This window comes from Monodon monoceros, unplaced genomic scaffold (genome assembly GCF_005190385.1).
Source record: "Monodon monoceros isolate NGI ecotype Baffin Bay Population unplaced genomic scaffold, NGI_Narwhal_1 Super_Scaffold_8, whole genome shotgun sequence".
In the NCBI taxonomy this organism is placed as follows: domain Eukaryota; kingdom Metazoa; phylum Chordata; class Mammalia; order Artiodactyla; family Monodontidae; genus Monodon; species Monodon monoceros.
This window is the reverse complement of record NW_021703785.1, coordinates 14,122,398-14,148,520: the sequence shown is the minus strand read 5'-3', so window position 1 is coordinate 14,148,520 and position 26,123 is coordinate 14,122,398. Positions and strand designations below refer to the sequence as shown.

Sequence of the window (26,123 nt, the reverse complement as noted above, 5' to 3'; positions counted from 1 at the left end):
AAAATGAAAGCCATCACAGGGCAATTTCCTCTTCTTTCTACCTCTGAATTTACTAGCCTACTTGCATCTCTACCCATTCTGCTAATTTTCTTATATTAATGGATAAAGCATCTCTATTCCTGGCAAAACCCAGTTCCTGTACTTATGCCCTGAATTCCATTTCCTCTTGCCTTCTGAAAATATTGCTTCTACAGTTATTGTTTTTCTCCTGTATCATCATTTTCTTCCTCTTCTGGGTCATTGACATCAGCACTTCAACATGCTATAGTGTTTCCACTATAGTGTTTCCAAAGTTTTGATAGCAGAACTTTAAAGAGTGGTTGGTAGTCTCTACTGCTATACTCTCATCTTCTGTTCTCTTCTCAACCTAATACTCCTCTAATACCGCAAAGCCTTACTTATATGACTCCTATTTACTTACATCTCTTTTCATCTTAATCTTCTCCATCGCTAGGCTCCTACCACATCAACTTTACTTCCAAATGCCAAGCTCATTTTTTGACTAAGTGTCTTTATTCCTGTTGTTCCAGTACTCTGAAGATTTCAGAGAACAGCCAAATGAGCATTCATGTTTCAGTCCTGACATATTATGTACGAAGCACGCTCTAGGTCAGTTAATACTCTCCCTTTACTTTTTTGTATTTTCTTCATAAAACTTAATATTGTCTTGAACTACCTCATTTGTATTTCTTGTCTGTCTGTTCCTCTAGAATATAAGCTTTATGGAAAACACTCTTGTCTCTATACCTAAAACATGTTGACGTGAAGTAGATGTGCAATAAATATTTTTAGAATGGATGAGTGAGGTTGACTGTTTTAACTTTTTTTTTTTTTTTTTGGGTAAGGACCATTGCACACTTATTTTCCAAGTTGAAATTCCTTGAACAAGGGGTCCCATCACAACATTTATGCCTCCATAGTTAATTGAAACAAAGACTAATGTCCATTGAAATCGAGCAAACTTGGTTACAATAGATGTTATTTTCCTAGTTTACCCAGGAAGATTTCATGCAGGCATTGTTCATATGTACTTGCTACATAACTACTCAGCCTTTTCTTCCTTTCAGTTTGGCTTTGTATACTAAAACACTTTTTAGGTTAGAGTAATTGGAAAGAGATGCTTACAAGGTCTAGGGTTTCCAGCTCAGTGTATTTTTATTAAAACTGTTTCGTCATTGGTCCTCACTGACTGTGGAATTGCGAAGATAATGAACTTCTTGCTCTTTCTGTGGCCAGATTCCAGTTTCCTGTGTTTCTGTCATGAGACTTTTTTCAGACTCTGCCCCATCTTGCTTTGATCTTGGATTTAGATAGGACCTTTTATAGACAGTACTTTTTTTTTTCCCTTGTGTACCTTTTTAGAATGATCTTAAGGTTCTCCTCCCTGACATTCTAAGTGCTCCAACCTGAACAACCACCCTAAACTTGCTTCTGTTCTGCCACCTGGCCTTGGCTTGAGCCTGAGCACCTCTGACCTTTTGTTCTTGCCTTTTTCAGTCTGGTTGCTCCAGTCTTGATTGTGACTCTCAGCACATCATACTTTTTTTTTTTTTTCAGTACGCGGGCCTCTCACTGTTGTGGCCTCTCCCGTTGCGGAGCACAGGCTCTGGACGCGCAGGCCCAGCGGCCATGGCTCACGGGCCCAGCCGCCCCATGGCACGTGGGATCCTCCCGGACCGGGGCACGAACCCGTGTCCCCTGCATCGGCAGGCGGACTCTCAACCACTGCGCCACCAGGGAAGCCCAGCACATCATACTTTTAACCCCTCAACTTTATGTTTCTTAAAATTCTTTATATTTTGCTCTCTAAAATATGACAGATTCTAATACTAACTTCAGTGAAAGAGTTAGCTACTCCACCTTTTTTCCTGTCCTTCCTGTATATTTTGCTGACCTTTGGTTGATACTTGTCTATGGAGAAACTTATTGTTTAATTCTGTTCAGGAGATGGCAGGATGTTTGGTTGCCTCATCTCTCAGAATTAGGAGACTGCTTTCATTGTCACTGTCTCCCGGGATGTGGCGATGGAATAAAAAATTATCCATGGCTCAAAATAACACAGTTGAGATATTGCAAAAACAGCCACATTTGCAATTTTTAAAGAAACATATTAGTGTCTTTATGAGTCTTTGGTAGTAGTATCAGTTTGATTTTTTAATTGTTATTACATATCTTAGCTTCTGTTATTCTGATGAATTATACATTTAAGAAGGAATTTAGTTACATTCATTCAATAAATATTGAGTGTCCGCTTTGTGCAAGGTACTGAACTAGGTGATAAAAAGAAGAAAAGACTGTTCATTCTCTCCGACTTGCTTTCGATCAGGTTTGGGACTGTGGGGGTTGTGAGAGGCAGGCAAACTGTGAAGGTCAGCTTATTGAGACTGGGGTATTGCAAAGTGAAGTCATGTACTTGTGAGTGGAGGGATGCACAGTATAGCAGGAGCATAGGAGGAACTTTTCCGACCTTCTCACTGAGGTAGTTAGGGAAAATTTCACAAAGGAACCAGCATTTGAGGGCAGAGTCCTGATAGAGGAGTGGGAGTTTTCCAGGTGGGCAAGTGGGGGAGGCCTTTTCATGGCATAGCAAGTTTAAAGGGATGCAGCATAAGAACTAGTATGTTCAGGAAAGTTCAGCCAGTTCATTATGTTATTGGAGTATAAATTAAGAGGTGAAGGAGTGAGGGGTGATAAGGCTGGACCAACATCAAGGGACCTGATCAAGAAGGGTCTTGTTTGCCTTTAGATCTGAAGGGACTGAGGTTGAATCTAGCCAGCGACCTGAAAATACTGCAGAATTGTTACTAGGAGTGCATCTTGGGAGGATTGCTCTTGCAGTAGCATGGGGGCTGGATTTGGAGGAAGGTGAGAGAAGATCCCGGTTAGGAGGCACACCATCTCTTTCGGGGAGAAGGGGGCCTACACAACCGCCACGTACACTATGGCAAGTTCTGTTATGGAAAAGTGACCAAGATGCACTGGAGGAATAGTAATTCTCCCTGGATGATTGAAATTTTTGTGGAGGAAGTGGTATTTACTTATCACATTATTAAATAGAAATTATATTGGGTAGAATTGTAACATAATAAAGATCTGAGTTTTATTTAAAAGGCACAGAGAAATGCTGGATACCCCTTTTAATCATAGAAGGCAAGAGAAAGTTAGTTTGGAGAGGAGCTCAACCTTTGGGGTGACAGTATACATAACTTTTTGGAGGGATACCACATTACTTTATTTGAAGGAATAGTACAAATGAAAGAATGTAGATGGATGTTTTGGTGCAACTTATAGAAGAGGTAAAGGTGACCCCAACTTGCACGCACTGCCTTGGTGACCAGGAAAGTGACCCTGTGGCCATGGGAAGCCAGCCTGAGGCTCAGCTCTCAGTGTCCCTGTCTCCCAGTGTGTGCTTGTAAGAGAGATACTTTGCCATGCCAGATTCGTGGGCCCCCGTTTGTGCAAGCTGGTGTTATGGTCACCCAGTTCTTCGGATTTCATCTGCTCATTCAGGTAGTGAGTCTCACTGAAATCACACAGGTGGGTACCATTTGTCAGTGAACAGTTTGTGCCGTTCCAGTAGGGACTGATTCACACTGTTTTCCAAGTGTAACGCATGTTCTATTGCATTCAGCCAGCTTGCTCAGTCGTCATGGTTTAGTTTCTTGGTATCCTGAAGAGTTTGGGATTCAGCCACCTCACTGGTTCTGCAGCTTCATCAGTTTCTCAGCGTATTCTCTCTCCTCATGACACTGCTGAAGAACATATTAGGCAGTGTCCTTCACAGCCCCACCATCGGGGCCAAAGCAGCAAGACACGGCCAGGTAGACGGAGGAGGCGTAGAGCTCCAGGTGGGTCTGGTGGTTGATGGGGGCCTCCGAGTCCTGGTGGTCGCTCCGGCACACCCGCGAGGGGGCCTCGGTCATGGTGGCAGGTGGCCGAGGAGGGGCCTCCAGGGTGCTGTGGGGAGGTGTTGCAGCGACGGTTTGACCCAAGCTCTGTCAAGCCCTGTTGAAGCAGGACACCGCTGAGGCTCTCCGTGAAGAATGCCTGGCTGGGGGCATCTGGACAAAGTACTTCAGGGAACTTCACAAATATGTTCTTGGTTCCCACTAGACTTCAGGCTCCGCTTGTGAGGTTGGAAAGGATTGTGGCTAAAATGTTACATTAAATGATGGGTTCGGTGAGTGAAGCATACAAGGCTTAGTAGCTGTGGAAAGAAAGCTTAGCCTGGTTTATATGGGGAAAAGTTTCCTGAGCTGTGCTGCAAAGAAAGCTAGGCTTTGGAATTGAATCTTATTGTGACAGTTACTGTGAGTCTTCAGGCAGGTTGGGTAACTTCTTTGAGCCTCAGATTCCTCAGTTATAAAAGTATGAAAGATGTTTACTTTCTACGTTTGTTGTGAAAATTAAGTGAAATAAATATACTGAAAGTATCCACTATATAGTAGGTTTTTAATTTTTTTCTGTGTTACATCTTTCCTGTTAGACATTTTCATGACTGGATAAGGAAAGTACTGTGACTAATGGTTTATCTCGTATCCAGATTTCTTACCTCCTCAGGCAATCTGGAATCTTCTATTCAGTACATTGATCTGATCTTCCCTTTTGAGAAAATGTAAATGGGAGATGTTTGAAATCTTCTTGCTAATTTGAAGACTATGTCCTTTCCCCCGACATGTTGAGAAGACATAGATAAACCCATCAACTTGCCCTAGTAATTAATTGTTCTTACTCTAACAGGCTGGATCCTTCCATAGCCCACACACAGCATTTTCACCATTCTTATTTCCATCCCTAGTTCATTCTCTAGTATCATTTTAACATGGTTTCTGCACACATGTTTCTGCATAAGTGATGCACAATCCTTTATATTTTACACTAGGAACTGTAAATGTTTATGGGTGTAGAGTTTATATTAGAATTTACCTTTAGAAGATCAAAATGAACTATCTTTAATTGTTTTAATTTCCCCACCTCTATCTCTTAAAAAGATTTAAAGTAAAACCTTATTTTGTGAAATGTTCTACATTTACAAAGGTGGGGAATGGTATCATGAATCCCCAAGTACTAGTCTCCCAGCTTTAACAATTTTCAACCCATGAGCAATCTTATTTCATCTATACCTGTGGATTATTTTGGAACATTTCACATGACATCATTTCATTCATAAATATTTTAGTATTTATGAAAGATAAGGACTTTAAAATTTTAGAGCCTGTATCATCTATATTCCCCGCAGTGTCTGATTATAATGCTATATCTTTGAACTACAGTTTAACGAAAACGTTTAAGGCAGGGTTATTTTGCTCTTCTTTCCTGACTTATTAGGCTGCTTAATTATAAAATATGTCTCAGTGTTAACAAATACTCTCTAAAAGTTTTCAATTGCAAGTGATTATTTAATCAGTACACTGTTAACAAAACACATTCCTCAGTTTACTTTCTTTTTAAGCGCATGGATACATTCTTACTAGGAAAAATTAAACAGTACAGAAATACATACTATATCTTCTTTTTAAAGCATAAATGAAATCTGAGTATATTTACTGTAATGAAACGTGCTATCCTTGGTTCACACCACCACAGTCCTTTCCATTCTTTCCCGCCTCTAACCTGTTTTCCACACCGCAGGCAAAGTGATCTTTTTAAAATGTAAATCAGATAGTCAGTTCCTTGCTAAAAAGCTATCTAATGACTTCCCTTTGCTCTTAGAATAAAACCCAGATTTCTTACCATAGCCTGCAAGGCCCAGTGTGATCTATATTGCCTGAATCCTCTATCCTTCTTAACATGCTGGGAGCCTCCTTTTGATTCCTTAGTGTTGAGCTTGGCTTTGAGCTTATTTTCTGCTCCTTGCCTGGTCATATTCTGGCATGCTGGAGGCTTCTTGTCATTCAGGACTGCTCTCCCGCCTTTTATGCTTTAACTCAAACATCTTCTCAGGGAGGACTTATTTGACTATATTAAGTCCTCCTCTTCCTTCCCTCTGGCAGAAATGATCTTGTTTATCCAGCTTTTTCTCCACTGCATTCCTACTGCTAGATTAGTCAGTGCATAGACCTTTGGTCTGTTTTTTAATGTGTGTGGCATCCTGTGGATCTGTAAGAATGTCAATTGTATTCATTTTTAGATTTTTTTTTTTTTTTTTTTTTGCTCCACTAAGTTTGGTTCCTTAATTTTCTTATTTGGTGTTAGTTTCTTATGGATTGATTTTATGATTAGCTTTGTTTTTCAGAATTGCTCATTGCTAATCTTTGAATTCTGATTGTGGGAGAAGGCCGATTGCCTGTCTGGAGGCTGAGAAATCCCCAGGGCCCCTCCCTTTTCCTTGTATCAGAGTTTGGATCCCTCAGAGAACTGCAGCCACCTCCATGGTACATTTCCCCTGAGAGGGTCTTTGGATATGATTTTGCCCACCAATCTAATCCTGTCCTTTTTATGTTTTGAGAATTTTCCCCAAATTTCTGTATTTTAGGTGGCCCTCTTCTTCTTTAAAAAAATTTTTTTTCCAGCAAGGTTATGCATTTATCTTTTTAAGTGAATTCTGTCATTTCTAGAATTTGAGCATGTTGGGAGGTAGGCTCATGTGCTTAGGTGACTGTCTTACTCTAGTCCCCATGGACTACTTTCTTCAAAAAAAATTTTTTTTAATGTAAGGGGTAGTTTTTATCAGCCAGTCTTTCCTCACTGAAAGGATTTAAATTAAAAAAAATTTGTTTTTGGAAAAATCTTAAAAATATACCAAAGTAGAGAAAATAGTATCATTTACCACTGTGTACCGTCTGTCACCCAGCTTCAAAAATTACCAACACCGGGTCGCTCCTATTTCATCTATATTTTCATCCTCCTCTCCAAGATGATTTTGACGTCAGTCCCGTTCTTCACATTATGTATTCTGTAAATACTTCAGTATGTGGCAGAGACTCCAATGTAATGCTGGAAAGTAGCCACTCTCTCCAGAGTCCATGATTACCTGCCGTCTAGGGGGTCCTCATAAAGCTAAAGGCTGCTGGGTTCTCCTCGGTGCTGTTTTGGGAGAGGCTGCCTTATTCATTACTGTTATGGCCACAGCCTTACATATAGATTTCAGTAACATTTGTTAAGTGAAACATTAATTTCCATAATCTTCGTTATGAAAAGTAGGTTATATTTTTGGATATGGTATGGAATAGGTGGAAACAGGTGACCCTCACATTCTGAATATAATCAGTTTCTAAATCTGTATTGCATAGTGAATTTTCACAGGGCAGGAGCCTATATCTTCATTTTAAGTGGGAAAAATAACAGTACTTTCCCAGCCCACTGAAATCCCCCAACTGATTTCTCCAGATTTTACCCACACGCTCTTAAATAGGTTAGGTATTTTCACATCGTTGCCCTAAACAAATAGGGCTGTGCAGGACCCTGAGTTTTTTGTTTTAAATTAATTTTATTGAAGTACAGTTGACTTAAAATGTGTTAATTTCTGCTGTACAGCACAGTGATTCAGTTATACATATACATATATATATATACACACACACACACATTCTTTTTCATATTCTTTTAGGGTTTATCACAGGATATTGAATATAGTTCCCTATGCTATACAGTAGGACCTTTTTATTTATCCATTCTATATATAATAGTTTGCATCTGCTAATCCCAAACTCCCAATCCATTCCTCCCCCACCCCCTCTTCCCCATTGGCAGCCACAAGTCTGTTTTCTGTGTCTGTGACTGTTTCTGCTTTGCAGATAAGTTCATTTGTGTCATATTTTAGATTCCACATGTAAGTGATATCATATGGTATTTGTCTTTTTCTGACTGACTTCACTTAGTATGATAGTCTCTAGGTCCATCCATGTTGCTGCAAATGGCGTTATTCATTGTTATGGCAGAGTAGTATTCCATTGTATATCTGTACCACATCTTTATCCATTCATCTTTTGATGGACATTCAGTAGATTGTTTCCATGTCTTGGCTGTTGTGAATAGTGCTGCTGTGAACAAAGGGGTGCATTTTATCTCTAAATTATAGTTTTAGGGCTCCAAATTTTTGAGACCACCAAGTTAAAGTTTCCTCCTTCCCCCTCTCCCTTTTTCCCTTCCTCCGTTGTACAGAGGGCTCCAACAGGCAGCCAAGGTAATAAAACATTATACAGAAACTGCAGACCAGGAATAGGAAAAGCAAACTGCTTTGTTTAGTAGGGTAAATAGTAAGGTAAAGTGCATTTCATGTGGCTTTTGGCTCTGTTCGATGAAATCAGGAATTCACTAGCTTTTGATGACTGAAATAGCAGGCAGTTGCTCAAATAGTCGCTCTGGGTGTCTTCCTGGACTCCTGCTCTTTCTTCACTTGACCTCTGCATCCAGACAGTTGACATAAGTCACAGGTAGTCGTCTTTTTCTTTCTCTTATTTTTCTAAGCAGTGTATTCTTTGTTTCCATTACCACTACTCCACGGTCAGGTCAGCGTCATGTCGCCTGGGTTATTGTAACAGAGAGTTTATTGGTTTCCCTCGTCCCTTCTGGCTGTTTACTGGAATCCTCTAGCAGTGAAAGTGACCCACTCAGAGCAATGAAGTCATGATGGAGAGGAGAGCTGGCTGAAATCCTGGACTTGGAGTTCTCTGAAAGCCTCATTAATCTTGAGCTCTGGGCTTCTAAGTATGATGTTCTTTGTGTTTGGAGTGCTGGCTTCTCTCTTCAGCCTATTCCCACAGGTCCATCCTCCCCATTTGTCCGTCAGGTTTCAGGGGGGACCTTGGGGAGACCGTGCCCCCCAGCACTGTCCCGTAGAACTTTCTGTGATGGTGGCAAATGTTCTGTATCATCCTTGCTGTCCCACACACTAGCTGCTAGCTATCCAGCATTTACACTGTGACTAGTGAGACTGAGTAGTTGAATTTTAAATTTAATTTTAACTACAGGTGTTAGGCGCCTTCACTTGTGCCCTCACAGCACCCTGTGTGTATTCCTCCCATCGAAACACTTACTGTAGTGTATGTTTTCCCAACATTTTGTTACTAAACATTTTGCAAAGTTGAAACAGTTTTATACTATCCAGTCCTATACCCATCACCTAAGCTCTATCATTAATGTAATTAGTATACTTGGTTTTTGTTTTCTTTTGGCTGCGTCGCGCAGCATGCGGGATCTTAGTTCCCCGACCAGGGATCGAACCTGTGCCCCCTGCATTGGGAGCGCGGAGAGTCTTAACCACCAGACCGCCAGGGAAGTCCAGTATGCTTGTTTTTAACACATATCCATCTGGGCATTTCTCTATCCATCCATTCATTAATCCTTTTTTAAAAAATGTTTTTCAAAATAACATCAATACACAGGTCCCTAAATACTTTAACATGCATATCATCAGTAGTTTTGGGGGGGGATTAAAATTTATATACAATAAAATGTCCACTTTGTCCAAACATAAATCTGCTGGGCTTTGATAACCGTGTGTGCCTGTGTAACCCTGGCCTCCACCAGGGCTCGAGCGCTCAGCGCCCCGGAGAGCCCCTCCAGCTCCTGCCCGTGCGTCCCCCCGCCTTCCTGAGGGGTGACTTCGGAGTTTTTTTTCCTGCAATGTCCCTTTACACACTGAAACACGTAACATCGTGTTCCCTGTAAAAGAGGAGTGCTTTGGCTGCTTCGTGTCCATATGCGCCTTCTACACACGTTTGAACTTCAGAACAAAAATACTCTATTTCCTACCTAACAAGGTACAGCTCTTCTTATAAGCAAAGAAGTTCTCACCTGTACCCTGGTTGAGAAGATACATTTCCAACAGTCACTGTGTCCGTTACTGGCTATTGCTAATTACTACTCTGAGTCCATCACTGTCCTGTTCAGTACTCAGTTATATAAAAACGAAATTGTAAAGTTAATTCAAACAGCATATTGTAAAATAAAAATGGGAATTAGAGAAAATGTGGTTAGTACAGTTGATTCTCCTTATTCATGGCAGTTATATTCCATATGTCTTTACGAACGTTGAATTAGCAAATACTGAACCATTGTACCTGGGAAGAAATTCAGGGTTAGGATCCTGCAAGGCCTCAGGTCACTACATGTTTGTTAGCAGATCAAAACATAACTTTGTTTTGTGTGTGTTTCTGTTTAAAAATATCTTATTTAATATATATTATTGATTGACTAACATTGAACTCATGGCCAGCAGCATTATCATTCATGTCTGAATGAAGCTTATCTAACAAACTTATTTTCTTTTATTTAATTAAAAAAATTTTTTTTAGTTTTCTGCCCGCTCTGCATGGCTTGCAGGATCTTAGTTCCCTGACCAGGGGGCGAACCCACGCCCCATGCAATGGAAGCGCGGAGTCCTAACCACTGGACCGCCGGGGAATTCCCCAAACATATTTTCTTTGAAGGGCACAGTACAGTCTCTTGCCCTTAGTAACACTAGGCAGCACTATGCTTGGGGGCCATTTTAAACAGTGAAATGACCAAAAAAAAAACCCCCGCAAGAATAATAAAAAAATGACACTAAATACACTGTAGAAAGGACACTTGCTTATAACATGAGAGCTCACACAGGAAGAAAAAGTATCACCTTGTTTGACTTCAGCTCGGAACGTGCACTTTGAGTGACTCAAGTGTGCCACCATTCTGCACATTCACATGTCCTCAAATGACTGCCAAGGCACCCTGAATATTAATTTGGGGATTACAGAGGAATTGGAGGGGGTTACAAATGAATTTTCGGGAGTGGGCAAATTCTGAGATACAGAATCTGTGAATTGTGAGGATTGACTGTATATACAAATAAACGTGTATAAATAAGCAAAGAGAAAATGTGCAAAGCTACTATAGTCCTGAGTCTTTAATTAGTCATGAGGTCAGAGTTGATATATATGGCATCCTTTGTCAACTTCCTGTTCCATACTTCTCATGCCTTCGGCTGGAACCTCAGCTACTCTGGCTTCTTTACCTGATGGCGTAACGCAGACCTTTGTTCCTGAAGGGTCTGAGTGCTTAACTGTTCTGTTTTTGGTTGCTGTAGTTTTTAATTAACCTTTAGTATTGGGCGTGGAAGTACTAACACCCTACAGAATCCCCTGGGTTCCAGATGTAGCCCTCTTTGCCACTCTTGTATAGCAGCAAACGCCATTTTTCCTTGATAAGCAACCACTTGCAGCTGGACAGCTAGCTGATGCTTTATCTCAGTTTCGTGCTGCATTATTAGGTTTGTATCTTGGAGCCAAAACACTCAGTGGCCGTCTTAGTGAATTCTAATTTATAGTTCTTTTTTTTAGATAACATTTAAAATAAATATTATTTACTGTTTAAGTAAAATATTTAAAAATATATATAGGATTCTGGGTGAAGTAGGTTAATAAAATAAATGCATAACATTCAAATGCGTGTGTATCCAACATAAGAGAATTTTCCATGTAACTTAAGTTACAACTGTAAGTACCAGGAAAAATTCAAGATAATTTTGACAGAACACTTTTCTCAGTGTATTATAGTCATCCCTAGGTTTTGTGGGCTCTATGGCTTTTGTCAAAACTACTCAACTTTGCCATTGTAGCATGAAAGCAGCCTTAGGCAGTGTGTAATGAAGGGGCGTGACTGTGTTCCAGCAAAATTTTATTTACAAAAACAGTTTGCTGAGCTCTGCTCTAGTAAGTGGGCACACATCAGTTAATTATACCAGATACAGTGTTATATTTCACTCTTCTTGTTCTAACACCTTTAGAATCCATTCCCACACGTGTTCCATGGGTTTCTGTTAGTTTATCAGCAAAGTCTTGCAGTTCTTTTGGTGTGTAAACTATTTTCCTTAGGTCATAGTGTATATACCTGCTAGTGACATCTGGAATGGTTAGGGTGGGTCTGATTGAGCATCCCCTTTCACGGCATCTTCCCTAAGTAGTTGTCCTAGGAATTGTAAGCAGTGGAAGGCTAGGTTTCTCTGACAGTGGAAGGCAAGGTCTTTCTACTGGTAAAGGAGGCTCAGAAGGGCTGGGAGGTTTAAGTTGGTCAGTTTCATCCAGGTACAACCAGATGTCTCCGTTCTAAGTTTGAGGATCCCATTCTTTACTAATACATGTCCTGAATTTCACAGGAGAAACTTGGCGAGACTCTGAATTCAACTATTGTTTTAATTCAACAGCCCTCAAAATTAAGTTTTGTGCCTGATTTTCAGCTAAATCAGCTCTATGGCTACAAACAAAATAAAAAAGAGAGAGAGAGAGAGAGATGGTTTCAAGGCTGCCATGGAATCTCTCAGACTGAGTGGAGCTAGGAGTTAGCCCCGAGCTTGTTATTTTCTCTCTGTAAGTGCTCTAGTGTGCTCAGAGGAACCCACCCCACGTCGCAGTCCTTATATTCATCATTACTGCCATGATGGTCAAGTGCAGCAGCCACTTCGGTTTCCAAGGCATGTGCCTCAGTTAGTACTCATTTTCTGTCAACCACAAATGATATCTTCATTAATTGATTCTACTACCTGCTACAGATTACTAACCTCTTGTTTCTCATTGACAGGGAACTCAGTCCTGCACTCAAGCTCAAGAGCATGACCAAACCAGTCATTAAATCCCATGTTTGTGGCTCTGTCTCTTAGAACCACTCCTAGTACCATTTGTGTATAAAAGTCTGGGTCCCTGCAGGAGACAGAAACCACAGGTGATTTTAAAGGGGGAAGTTTAATATAAAGAATTATTATGATAGGAGGGTGACCATAATGATGTAGAGAGAACTCTGCAGGATAGTCTAGGACTGAGAGACACTCCCCAAGGAAGGGCCAACTTGGAGGGGGACCCTCTCCTCAAGGCTGGGGTTCAGACTTCATCGGAGACAGTATAGTTGCAGGCTAAGGTTGCTGGTAGGAAAGTGCGCTGAGTTGTCGGGGATAGAGCTGGTCCATAGTAGCTGCGGAAGCGAGAAACCACCTTCTCAGGTGTAGGTGAGCCCCAGCTGGTGGGCTTGGGTGTGGGGGGGAGTTGGGGTGCTGCTGTGGGTGTGAAGCCTGGAGTACATGGCGTCCTGCTTGGGAGGGGCTGTGTGACCAAGGCTCCAGGTGGCTGAGGGACTGGATCCCTGGGTGTACGGCTAGGCCAGGGCACCACTGGATGTCCTCCCCGCTGCACGCCACGCAGCAGGAGCCAGAAGAAAGTAAAGGCAGCAGTGGGGACCAGGAGGTGTCCTTCCTGCAGTGCCCCTTCAGCACCCTTTCCTGACAAAGCCTAACACTGTGCTCAGTGTACAGAAGAATGCTTACACGCTCCGGCCCATCATTACAGTCAAGAGCTGAAGGATGAATTCAGAGCCGAGAGGCGGCACGTTGGTTGAAAATTGGCCTGGTCAGTCGGATCGTATTATTCTACTCATGATTCCTCGCCAGCTCCTGATTTTGCTAAGAGTGAAGCCAAAGCTGTACCGAGTCGGACCCTCTACTACTTTGACCTCATCTTATTTGTTATCTCCCTTGTTGGCTCTGTGGTAGCCATCCTGACCTCCCTGCTGTTTCCACGACATACCTGGCATGCTCCTGACCCAGGGCCCTTGCACTAGCTGGCCCTTCTTCTTGGCAAGCTCTTATCCTAGTAGATATCTGCCTGGTGAGTCCTCACTTTCTTCAAGTAGGTCTTTGCTCAAATGTCAACTTCTCAATGAGGCCCTTGACCACCTTATTTAATACTGAAAGCCCCGCCACGCCTGACCCCCTTCATGCAGCTCTACTTTTTACCTACCTTACTTTGTAATTCACTCTTTTCTTATGTCTGTCTCCTGCTACTATAATGTCAGGTGCCATGAGTGATAGAGGTTTTTGTTTTGCTCACTTATCCCAAGTATCTAGAACAGTGCCTGGTGCCCTGTAGATGCTCAGTAAGTTCTTGATTATTGTAGTGGACTCTAATATTCGTTAAAGTGAGATTCTAGTTTAACAAAGCAATTCTAATTTTATTGTTGAACAACAAATTATAAATATTTTTGGTAGTACCGTGTTAGGCAGTTTTCCTTGCATTTTGTAGACTGGGTACATTCTTTTGACTAACTAGGTCGATATGGGTATATTTTTGGGTGGCTTCTACTCTATAAAATGAAGCACTGTTTGTACTTTATTGTTACTTTCTCTAGGTCGCTTTTCAGCTTCTGTGACTTTTCTCATCTAAGTAAATGAAGGAGGCCGACAGCTATTTTTTAAACATTTTATTCCTTAGAATTAAGTCTTGGTTCGTGGAAAGTTAATTTATTATTATTTTTATTTGTTTTTAGGTGCTGAATGTGGAGTAAATGCAGATGTTGAGAAACATCTTGAATTGGGCAAGAAACTTCTTGCAGCTGGACAGCTAGCTGATGCCTTATCTCAGTTTCATGCTGCAGTAGGTTTGTATCTCAGAACCAAAACACTCAGTGGCCATCTTAGTGAATTCTAATGTATAACCCTTTTTTGGGATAACATTTAAAATAAATATTATTTATTGTTTAAATAAAATATTTTAAAATACAGGGTTCTGGGTGAAATAGATTAATAAAAGTACAATATTTGAATACATACGTATCTAACATAAGATTTTTCCACGTAATTGAGACTTAACAACTATTAAGTACTAAGAAAAATTCAAGATAATTTTGACAGAACACTTTTCTCAATGTATTATAGTCATCCCTAGATATCCTCACAGGATTGGTTCCAGGGCCCCCTCGGATGCTTAAACCTGTGGCTACTCGAGTCCCTTATATAGAATAGTGTAGTATTTGCGTAACCTACACACATCCTCCTGTATACTTTAAATCATCTCTAGATTACTTATAATACATAATGTAGTGCAAATACTATGTAAACAGTTGTAAATGTAATGCAAATGCTATGTGAATAGTTGCGCAGCGAATTTTTTCCCGAATATTTTCTATCTGTGGTTGTGGAACCTGTAGGTACAGAGGGCCGACTGTATATATTTTTCTGCCTCCTTAAGCAGATTTCACTGAATACAGTTTTAATTTTCTTGATGATTTGAGATCATCAGTGTAATAGTTACTTTGAGGCCCTTGGGGGATCCTGCAGTTCAGCTCCTGTTCATTGTTGGTCAGACTCTCTCTACCCCTTAGGCTGTTGCTTTTCTTATTGCTCACTTGTGTCTGTCTGTAGCATCAACTATCTTTGCAGTGTGTAATCTGTTGGGACTGTGAGAAACGAGGTGACCAGAGTAAATAGGTTGTGAATGAGGTCTTAGAGGATTTTCTTATGAGTCACTACATAAAGTTTTTTGCTAAAGCTTTTTGATATCGATATTCCTCATTCCTTTTTTTTTTTTTTTTGTGGTGCGTGGGCCTCTCACTGCTGTGGCCTCTCCCCTTGCGGAGCACAGGCTCCGAACGCGCAGGCTCAGCGGCCATGGCTCACGGGCCCAGCCGTTCCGCGGCATGTGGGATCCTCCCGGACCGGGGCATGAACCCGTGTCCCCTGCATCGGCAGGCGGACTCTCAACCACTGTGCCACCAGCGAAGCCCTCCTCATTCCTTTTTTATTTACTTATATATACTTACCTTTATTTGGGATGGTTAAGCGTGACAAGTCAACCTGCAGAGTAATGAGTAGTGTATTTTTAATAAGATATAGTTCTGCTCACCAGAAGAATTATCCTATTGTTGTAACTTACTATATAAGCAGAAAGTAGTTAGGTTTTGGTTTGGTGATATTTTTCTTCATGCTTTTTCTTGAACTTAGATTTTTATTACTGATGTTACTAGCTCTCTGGAATAATAGGAAACCTAGATTTTAATCTTGGCTTTGCCACTTGATAATTCTGTGACATTGGTCAAGTTATGTAAGAAAGTGTAGGCTTAAAGAAGTGACCTGCATATTCCCAGCAGTTTCACTCTGCCACCCAAAAAAAGGACTTTCTGTGAAGGTTAGATGAGAGAAATGTATATAAAGATTTCTTTGAAAATAGGGGACATGTGTAAGGTATATAGAAATACTGTATCTTCGAAAATTAAGACTTTACTAAAAGCAAATTTACTATGTAAATAGGGTTTTCTTAACTATGTGGAGCTTCTAAGGGGAAGGTTTTTCCATTTCAATGACTAGCTCACCTTGGAAAGTTGTAGTTAATTGGCACAATTTGCAGTAGTTACTTTTCGCTAGAGACCATATATACTGTGTGACCGGGTCATTCCTGAGTCCACACTTTCTCTGGTGATTTGAGTTGTCTTCAGTGCTGCAGCACGGTAATTAACATTTTTTCAGTTATTGTCTTAGATAAAGCATGTCTTAAAAAAAAAAAAACTGATTCTTCCTTGCTACCATGAGAATATTTGCAGAAACATATACCTTCTACTTATTTTATACTTAATTATTTGCTTTCTTCTTTTGCGGTATGCTGGCCTCTCACTGTTGTGGCCTCTCCCGTTGCGGAGCACAGGCTCCGGACGCGCAGGCTCAGCGGCCACGGCTCACGGGCCTAGCCGCTCTGTGGCATGTGGGATCCTCCCGGACCGGGGCACGAACCCACGTCCCCTGCATCGGCAGGCGGACTCTCAACCACTGCGCCACCAGGGAAGCCCTGTTATTTGCTTTCTTTAATCTCACAAATTAATAAGAACGTTAAGGGCTGTGGCATATTGTTAACATCGTTTAAAATGACTGCCTATTTTTTGTTAGCTTCACTGCCGTACAAGAATTCTAGAGATGGCTCTTCCCCAAAAATAACCAATAATATATTACTATCTGCACTGAAAGACGTAAATTAGTAAAGCTAAAACGTGGTAATTTATTTGTGAAATTGAGTAAAGGGAAAAAGTGAGACACTGCTAGTGCCTTCAGAATTCAAATAGCAGTGTCATTTTGTTCATCGTAATTTGGCAAGTAACAGTGGTTCTCAAATGGTACACTTACCATAATTTGAGGAAGACCTGTGTAATTTGAGATAGTCATCATTTTAGTTTATGTAAAATAACTAACCATAGAAAATAGAGTTTAAATTGTAGTTGATGGGAGTATACAGTAGGTAGTGATAGGGTGATGTGGTGTCATGGCCTATTGAGTCTCTTATGAGATGTTTGTTTATCAGAAAAGAACTGTAGATCTTCTATTTCAGTTGTCTCATTTACCAAACATCCAGTTTAGTATGGCCATGTTTACTGCTTCAGGTAACCCAGTGAGTTAGTGAAAGCCTCTTGCTAACAGTGAATTAGTCCAGGTCTCCTGACTTCTAGACTAATAAGTTATGCAGTTACTCTAGTTACTGCAGTAGATCAAAGAGCTGCACTACTGTAAAACGTACAATATTTTTTTGTGGTAAAATGTCACCCATATTTTAGTACATTGCTTTAAACTGACTATAAAAAATTCATTAAATGTTTATACTTCCCAACTTCTGAATTTTGTAATGTACTTTATCTCTTTAACTTTTCCTGTGATTAGAAATTGATGTTAGAGTTTGTAATAGAATTTGGCTAGTGGTATTGGGCATATCAATGACTCATTTTTTATTATAATGTTATAGCTGACATGATTTATGGCTGTGACACCCCTTTCCCATTTTCATTTTTGAAAAATTACTTGGTTACATTTTGAATATTACTTAGGCATGGTATGTTTGATAATTACATTTTTACACAATACAAGGTTTATGTATTAAAACTCAATAGCAACACAGATAATTGTACAGATCTATTGGTTATTTGGTTTGAAATTTCTTTGCATCTGGTGTATAAATATTTTTTGGCAAGAATTTTAAGATTTGGAACTTAAATACTCTTGATCTGTTGGAAACTGTGATTGGTATCACTTTCTAAATAGTCTCCTGAAACAGTTGCATCTATTTCACTATTATGACGTAGTCAGACACAGGTTTTGTTTAGAGATTTTATCATCAGAGAAAACCACAGTGCAGTTGTGAGGATGCCCTGCCTCTCATTTCTACAGCATGGTCTTATGGGGATAAAGAGTCCTAGGGTCTGAAACATTTCTTTGGTAGACCTTACAGAGTGTCTTAGGTGTATCTGGCATGAATGAATGTCTAAAGTGGTGGATTAAATGGTGGGCATGAATGAAATGATAGGTTTCTCCAATTGCTTGGAAAGATAACCGGTTTCACACTTAACATAATCTGGCTAAGTCAAAAAAAAATCCATGGCTTCATTAATTTGGTACTTAAACATATTGTGGTGCTTTCTCATTGCATTTGAACTTTACTTGGGAAATGGGGATGGACATTACTATTCACATTTACACAAAAGGACACAGTGTATTCTAGTGACCTTCAAAGGTCACATTCCAGTTCAGAAGATTGTGAACTTCTTAAGGATAAGTACTATCTTATTATTGTTATTACTATTATTATTTTAGTCTCTGGTGGTGCTCAGTAAAAGTTTGAATGAATGAAGGGGAAGAGTTGGGTTTGCTGGGAGCAAGAATGAAAAGTTTTCTGTACCTTTGCAAGGGTGGTGTTCACCCCGCTGCCACCATTTACAGAATCATTCGTAATTGGCTTTCTGATGTTTTTCTCCAGATAGTAGTTGTATTTTCTTTATTAGGGCTAATTTTCTCACATTTGAATTGTTTGATAGTTTTAGGATTACACCTTAAATTCATTTCTCATATTCAAATTTTGAATAAACTAGTATAACAATTTGACATGTTTTCAAATGAAGTCTAGTGTTTGCAGATGTAGGCTTGCATATAATTTAAATAATGAACTGTATCATATTTGGATGGATAATAGGAAAAGTGATTATTTTCAAGGTTATCAAATCTTGTATTGTGAGAAACTAAGCATGAGTTTCTTTTTTTTTTTTTTTAGCATGAGTTTCTTAAACCAATTCTTGTTCAGTTGCTACTTCCTGCATAATGATTTAGGAATGGACACTAGTTCTGGGAACTGATGGTGTTTTAAGATGAAGAGCCAGGGAAGGCTATTTTGATATTTGCCATTCAAGTGACCTTATACCACTAAGCACATTGATTCTTGATTCATAGGTTGAACCATTGACATCTGATTCCTTATTTTTATAGGTTCAGTGTTATAAATTGGGGTTCCAATCCCATTTCATATCTTAAAAATACCTAAAAACTGAATAGCAAAATAAGTGAAAGTGAGTGCCCCAGAAATACTTTATATAGACATTTGTTATGTATGTATAATCAAATACTTAATAAAAAGCTTTGTCATACTTAATCTTTGGAGGTTTTTCTACATAGACTGAAATGGTCAGGTTTTTTCCAAATAGAAGTCCATTGCAATTTTTGCTGAAGGTGTCTTCTTGATAAAATGCCCGAAGCCAGCAATAAGCATTCTTCTTTTCTTGAAAGAGGGTCATACTGTATTCAAAATTAGCAACACCTGTTTTTGAAAATGCCATTGCTCATTTCGTGGGGGAGATGATCTGAGTGTCCTGGTGAGGCACGTCTCTTTGAGAGCCATGTCTGTGCTGACTTCTCTGGGTCCCTAGTTTATTCCTGGCAGGTCTCAGTGTTGAGTGGATGTGGGACTGTCCCTTGTTGGAGTTATCAGGAATTTGTTTCCGTTTCCTTTCATTTGATTACAAGGTGCTATAGAGACACGAAAAATGAATTCACTCAAGGAATGTATTTTTTTCTAGAGTGAGGTAAGCATATAAATAATTGATATCAGGAGGTAGTGATAAGTGTTAGGTGCTGTGGGAGATGTATATTATAGAGTGTTATGGAAACCGAAGTAATGGAAGGTTTATTTTCACATGTGTAATCAAAAAAGTCATTTGACCTGTGCCTCAGAGATGGAGTAGGTTTTGGACATATGAAGATGTGTGGTGTGAACTCTAGGCCTTAAGTCATGTCGTTTCTAGTATTTCTTAGTCTTCGATTAGTGTAAATAAGTCATGGAGAACTTAACTTTTTTTTTTTCTTTTAAAAAATTTTTATTATATATTGGAGTATAATTGATTAACAATGTTGTGTTAGTTTAAGGTGTACAGCAGGGTGATTCAGTTATAAATATACATGTATCTATTCGTTTTCAAATTCTTTTCCCGTTTAGGTTATTACAGAATATTGAGCAGAATTCCCTGTGCTATACAGTAGGTCCTTGTTGGTTATCTGCTTTAAATATAGCAGTGTGTACATGTCAATCCCAATCTATCCCTCCCCCTCCTCCCCCCGGTAACCATAAGTTTGTTCTCTAAGACTATGAGTCTCTTTCTGTTTCATAAATAAGTTCATTTGTATTCTTTTTTTTTTTTTAGATTCTTCGTACAAGCAATATCATGTATTTATCTTTCTCTCTCTCACTTAACTCCACTTAGTATGATAATCTCTAGGTCCATCCATCTTGCTGCAAATGGCATTATTTCATCCTTTTTAATGGCTGAGAAATATACCATTGTATATATGTACCACATCTTCTTCATCTATTCATCTGTCGATGGACATTTGGGTTGCTTCCACGTCTTGGCTATTGTAAACAGCACTGCAATGAACATTGGGGTGCATGTATCCTTTTGAACCATGTTTTTCTCTGGATACATGCCTAGGAGTGGGTAACCTTTTTTAAAATCCATGTTCATTGTGAAACATTTTGGAATATGTATATGAATTATATAAAGAAGAAAATCCAGTCTCTGCCCACGTAACTACCGTTGACCTGAAGTGAATTTCCTTCTGCTTTCAGACACAGTCACTGTAAGTTTCACTAATTCTTAGATGTCAGATCATTCTTATGGCCAGTTGTGCTGACCAAGTGCCATATATTTTACATTTATTGCACATTCTAAATCAAATATGAACTGAACCAGAAATATTATATATCTGGCTAGTATGCTGTAAATATAGTTCCTCTGTTTCTTACTCTTTCTTCAAGCTAATTACAATTTTTGTGGGAAATAACCTGTATTTCCCACAAAGTCAGTAGCAAAGGCTACTGACTTTGCTCTTTTTTCCTTACCTTCCAAGGGAAGTTGATCAGGGAAGAAAGTTCAGTGATGCTTAGCTGGGAACATATATGGATTTTTTGTTTTTTGTTTTAGATTTAAGGAAAAGAAGTCTTATATTGTTAAAATGCCCAATTCTCTTATTTTTTCAAAAATAGTCCTGTTTATCCCCTGACTGCCTCATTCTTTTATTTTTTTATTGTAGTAAAATATACATAACAAAATTTACCATTTTAACCATTTTTAAGCATGTAGCTCAGCGGCATTAAGTGCATTCACATCGTTGTGCAACTATTACCACTATCCATCTCCAGAACTTTTTCATCATCTCAGACTGAAGCTCTGTACCCATTAAACAATTGTTCCCCATTTCTGATCCCCGCCTCTTCTCGGTCCTTCCTTGGCAACCACCATTCTAATTTCTGTCTCTATAAATTTGACTACTCTAGGTACCTCATAGAAGTAGAATTGTACAATATTTGTCTTTTTGTGTCTGGCTTATTTCACTTAGGATGATGTCTTCAGGGTTCATCTGTAATGTAGCATTTATCAGAATTCCATCCCTTTTTTAAGGCTGAATAATATTCCATTGTATGTGTATACCACATTTTATTTATCTACTCATCCACCGGTGGACATTTAGGCTGTTTCCACCTTTGGGCTATTGTGAATAATGTCACTGTGAATATGGGTGTACAGATATCAGCTTTCAGTTCTTTTTTTTTTAAAAGGTTATACTTCATTTATAGTTATAAAATATTGGCTATATTCCTCATATTGTACAATATATCCTTGTAACTTATACCTAATATTTTGTGCCTCTTAATCCCCTACCCTTATATTGCCCCTCCCCTTTTCCCTCCCGCACACTGGTAACCACTAGCTTGTTCTCTATATCTGTGAGTCTGCTTCTTTTTTTTGTTATATTCACTAGTTTGTTGTATTTTTTAGATCCCACATATAAGTGATATCATACAGTATTTGTCGTTTTCCGTCTGACTTAGTTCACTTAGCATAATGCCCTCCAAGTCCATCCATGTTGCTATAAATGACAAAATTTCCTTCATTTTTATGAATGTCCCATTGTATATATATACAGGACATCCCATTGTATATTTCCCATTGTATATATATATACAGGACATCTTCTTTATCCATTAATCTGCTGATGGACACTTAGGTTGCTTCCATGTCTTGGCAGTCAGCTTTCATTTCTTTTGGATATGTGTACTCAGAAATAGAATTGGTGGTTCATAGGGTGATTCTGTGTTCAGTGTGTAAGGAGCCTCCATATTGTGTTTCACAGCAGCCACACCAGTTTACATTCCCTCCAGCAGTGCGCACGGGCTCCAGGTTCTCCACGCTCTTACTAATCCTCCCTCCCTCCCTCCCTTCCTTCCTTCCTTCCTTCCTTTCTTTCTCCCTTTCTCCCATTCTCCTTCTTCTTTCCCTTTCTTTTCCTTTTCTTTTTCTTTCTTTCCTTTCCTTCTCCCTTTCTGTCTTCTTTTTCTCCCCTTTCTTATCCTAATGGGTGTGAAGTGGTATCTCAGTGTGGTTTTGATTTGCATTTTCCGAATGATTAGTGATGTTGAGCATCTTTTCATGTGCTTATTGGCCATTTGTGTATCTTCTTTCATATATGGTTTTATAGCCTATTTTCTCTTCCTACCTTATCTCCCCCCAGCAGTACTTCAGGTAGTTTTCAATGCCGTTAACAACTCCTTAAAATCATAATTTTGAGTGATTATATACTATCCTGCCATATAGGTTCCCATACTGTAATGTTTTACAAATGATAAGACCTTCAGGGACAGAACTTTTAGGGAATTTTAGTTGTAAATCTTATGGTAATGAATATCTGTGTGCATAAATATTTATTTTTTTAAGGTACATGACTGGATTTGGGCAAGATAATTTTTAAGAAAACAAAATATATATATATATATATATATTGCTTTTTAGAAGGATTGTTTGGCAGCATGAGGTTTACTTCTAATTGAATTTACTCCTTCCCCCATTTTGTAGGTGCTGAGCAGAGTGGAGTTAGTTCAAGCACCTAACTCATCTGTCTGCTTTCCTTCCTTCAGATATTGTTAACGACTCTTGCCTTACTCTCTGGTCGCACTCTCTTTTCCATTCTCCTTTGTCCCATGGTCTGTACCTTTATTTCTTCACTGCCATTTTAGTTGGAGTTTGGGAGAGAGCAGTTGCACACTCCGTATATCAGTTTAAATGGAAGTCTGTAATTTTCTAAAATCCTGTGAGTAAGTGCAAAGTCCATATTCTCAATCAGAATTTCACTTAAGAAAATTTCAACAAAGACAACAGAATTGCAAACAGAATTGGATACTTATAAAAGTTAAGCGTTGAATATAGTTAATATTCTAGACCAAAGGTAGGCAAACTTTTTCCCTAAGGGACCAGATAATAAATGTTTTAGGCTTTGCAGCCATGTAGTGTCTGTTGCATATTTTTCTATTTTTTTGACAACTCTTTAAAAATGTAAAAATATTAACTTGAAGTCTGTGGGTTGTTTTGGGCTCAGAGGCTACAGTTTGCTGAGCCCCTGTTCTGGATTTATTTGCAGTGATCTTGCTAGGCAAAATGACCCAGTATTGATGAAGAAATTCTTTTCTTAATGCCTTTGCTAGTAGAATTGCAAACTCTAATACTGTTCAGATGACTTGGTTTTTTGAATAAAGTACTGAGAGTTAATATTTGTTATTTTAATTTTCAGATGGTGACCCTGATAACTATATCGCTTATTATCGGAGAGCTACTGTCTTCTTAGCTATGGGCAAATCAAAAGCAGCACTTCCTGATTTAACTAAAGTGATTGAATTGAAGATGGATTTCACTGCAGTAAGTTCATCTAAATTTTCTTTAAAGGAAAATTTAAGGAAACTCGGAAGAGGTGATTTGTTTCTTAAGGGGAGGACTGGCATGCTAGGCATAGCTGGAGGATGTAGAAAGCCACTCTGATGTAGTGGACCGGGCAACAAGAGAAACTCAGTCCCTGGAATCAAAGGCCTGTGTGAAGGAGGCACAGTGGAGTGGGTACATTAGGTGATTTTTAGAAGGTTGGTAGTGATGTTAGCCTTGTGGTTTAGAAGGATATCTGTGTGGAGGATGGAGTGTAGGGCAAGATGTGAGGCTGAGAAATGAGCTGATTAAGAGGCTGTTGAGCTACGAGGCTGTCAGGTGGCTGATGACAGTTTCAATTAAGGGTGTAGTGGGAAGAATAAAGAAGGGGCGTAGCTTAATTAAGCAGTGGTTTGTGATGAGAATACAGTGCTGAATTAGACAAGAGTCCTGCCCTGAACCAACACTCAAGCTTCAGAAGTGGAGGAATTTACGGTCTAATAGGATATCTTGACAATTGGCAGGTCACTGTAATAGCTTAAAATAATAGGACCCAATTATATTGTTTCAAAATAAATTTGGTAATTCACTTATTGTTTATGTCCTGCCATAATCCAGAAAGTATTCAAGATGATTGATTAGATATGGGTGAACATTTGGTTTGAAATATTACTATTATTTTAAGATGGAATTCACAAGTGTCAGATTTTTCTTTATTACTTTACCCAGCTAAGCATAACCTTCCACAGAGGTTAAGTACCTCATTTTCCTAGTATTATAGTACTTATTAGCTAGTTGAAGTGGCTTTAATCTTGCTTTTTATGTGTGTTGATGCATTTTATAGAGGATTAGGGAAATTTTTAAGTACTGTAAAAGTAATATATAAGTTTTAGTAGAATATTGGTGTGGTTTCTGTCTTATGGTAGACATTGATCTTCAGAGAGTTGGTATTCTTGGAAGAGATGGGATTATGCGCATTAGAAGAGGAATATCAGAGATGATTGATGGATGTTAAAAGGAAGAGGCATTGTTATTCTGGTTATAGTGGAGTAAATATGTGCATTAAGAGTTAATTTAAAAAAAACTATTTCCAGTGCTTTGATTGGTAAAGTCCCAAATTATAACAACTTTTATTATAGTGGTAAAAAGTTATCATGCTGACTTAAAAGTACTTTTTAAGTGAGATAACTCACATACCATCAAATTCACCCTTTTTTTTTTTTTAAAAGAATGTGACCATTTTTTAATATTTATTTATTTGGTTGCATCAGGTCTTAGTTGCGGCTCACCAGTTCCTTAGTTGGGGCACGTGGGCTTCTTAGTTGGGGCATGTGGGTTCCTTAGTTGCGGCAGGTGGGCTCCTTGGTTGCGGCAGGCATATGGGATCTAGTTCCCCGACCAGGGTTCGAACCTGGGCCCCCTGCATTGGGAGCGCGGAGTCTTGTCCACTGCGCCACCGGGGAAGTCCCCTCACCCTTTTTTAAAGTGTGCAATTCAGCAGTTTTTATTATATTCACAAGGTTCTGCAAACATCGTCATTATCTAGTTCCAGAGCGTTTTTATCACCCCCCACCCAAAGAAACCCTGTACCCATTAGGAGTCACCTCCCATTTCTGTCCTAGCCCCTGGCACCTTCTGTCTCTATGGATTTGTCCGACTTGGATATTTCATGTAAACGAAATCATACAATATGTCGCCTTTTGTGTCTGACTTCTTTCACTTAGCATAATGTTTTCAAGTTTCATCCATATTGTAGTATGTGTCAGTAGTTCATTCCTTTTTATGGCTGAATGATATTCCATTGTATGGACTTATCACATTTGCTTATTGATTTATTAGTTGATGGGAGTTTGGTTTGTTTCTACTTTTGGCTATTGCTATGAACATTTATGTCCAAGATTTTGTGAGGACACATGTTTTCATTTTTTTTTTTGATATAGTAAAATGTATATTTAAAGGAAGCATACTTTAACAAAATTTATACACATTCATTGGTTCCAGGAATTATTCTCAGAGTGTGAAGTCAAATGAGCATAGGAAAATTTAATATTTCATTAATATTTCAGTAGCTTATTTAGTTTTATTCTTTGTGTTTAAAGAAAATTTAGAAATTCATAGTACTCAGTATACTCTTTTTTTTGTTTTTCTAGGCAAGATTACAGAGAGGTCACTTGTTACTCAAACAAGGAAAACTTGACGAAGCAGAAGATGATTTTAAAAAAGTGGTAAGTTACGTTCAATTTGTTTATGGCTCTGTGAAGATATTTTGAGTGAACATACTGAACTTATTTTTCTATATTAAGGCATTTAATAATCATTTTATACCTGAAAGGGAAAATCATTTGATTTATGTGTGTAAGATCCATAGTTCCTGAATTAATATTTAGTGGCTGGCA

At 39.0% G+C, this 26,123-nt stretch overlaps 1 protein-coding gene and 1 pseudogene across 2 annotated transcripts in view; one reads left to right on the top strand and one right to left on the bottom strand.

Moving 5' to 3' along the window:
* The window catches only part of DNAJC3 (DnaJ heat shock protein family (Hsp40) member C3), an 86,163-nt gene that overhangs the window by 5,053 nt on the left and 54,987 nt on the right, over window positions 1–26,123 (top strand). The window contains exons 1-4 of one of the 2 annotated variants that reach the window (XM_029209922.1): window positions 13,327–13,571; window positions 14,230–14,340; window positions 23,603–23,727; window positions 25,878–25,952. In XM_029209922.1, coding sequence (XP_029065755.1) covers window positions 13,496–13,571; window positions 14,230–14,340; window positions 23,603–23,727; window positions 25,878–25,952 — 387 coding nt within the window. In that variant the 5' untranslated portion in view covers window positions 13,327–13,495. Of the gene's footprint in view, window positions 1–13,326; window positions 13,572–14,229; window positions 14,341–23,602; window positions 23,728–25,877; window positions 25,953–26,123 lie in introns of those variants that run through there. The other variant, XM_029209921.1, reaches the window with a different exon arrangement.
* On the bottom strand, window positions 1,718–4,826 carry LOC114888040 (annotated as a pseudogene).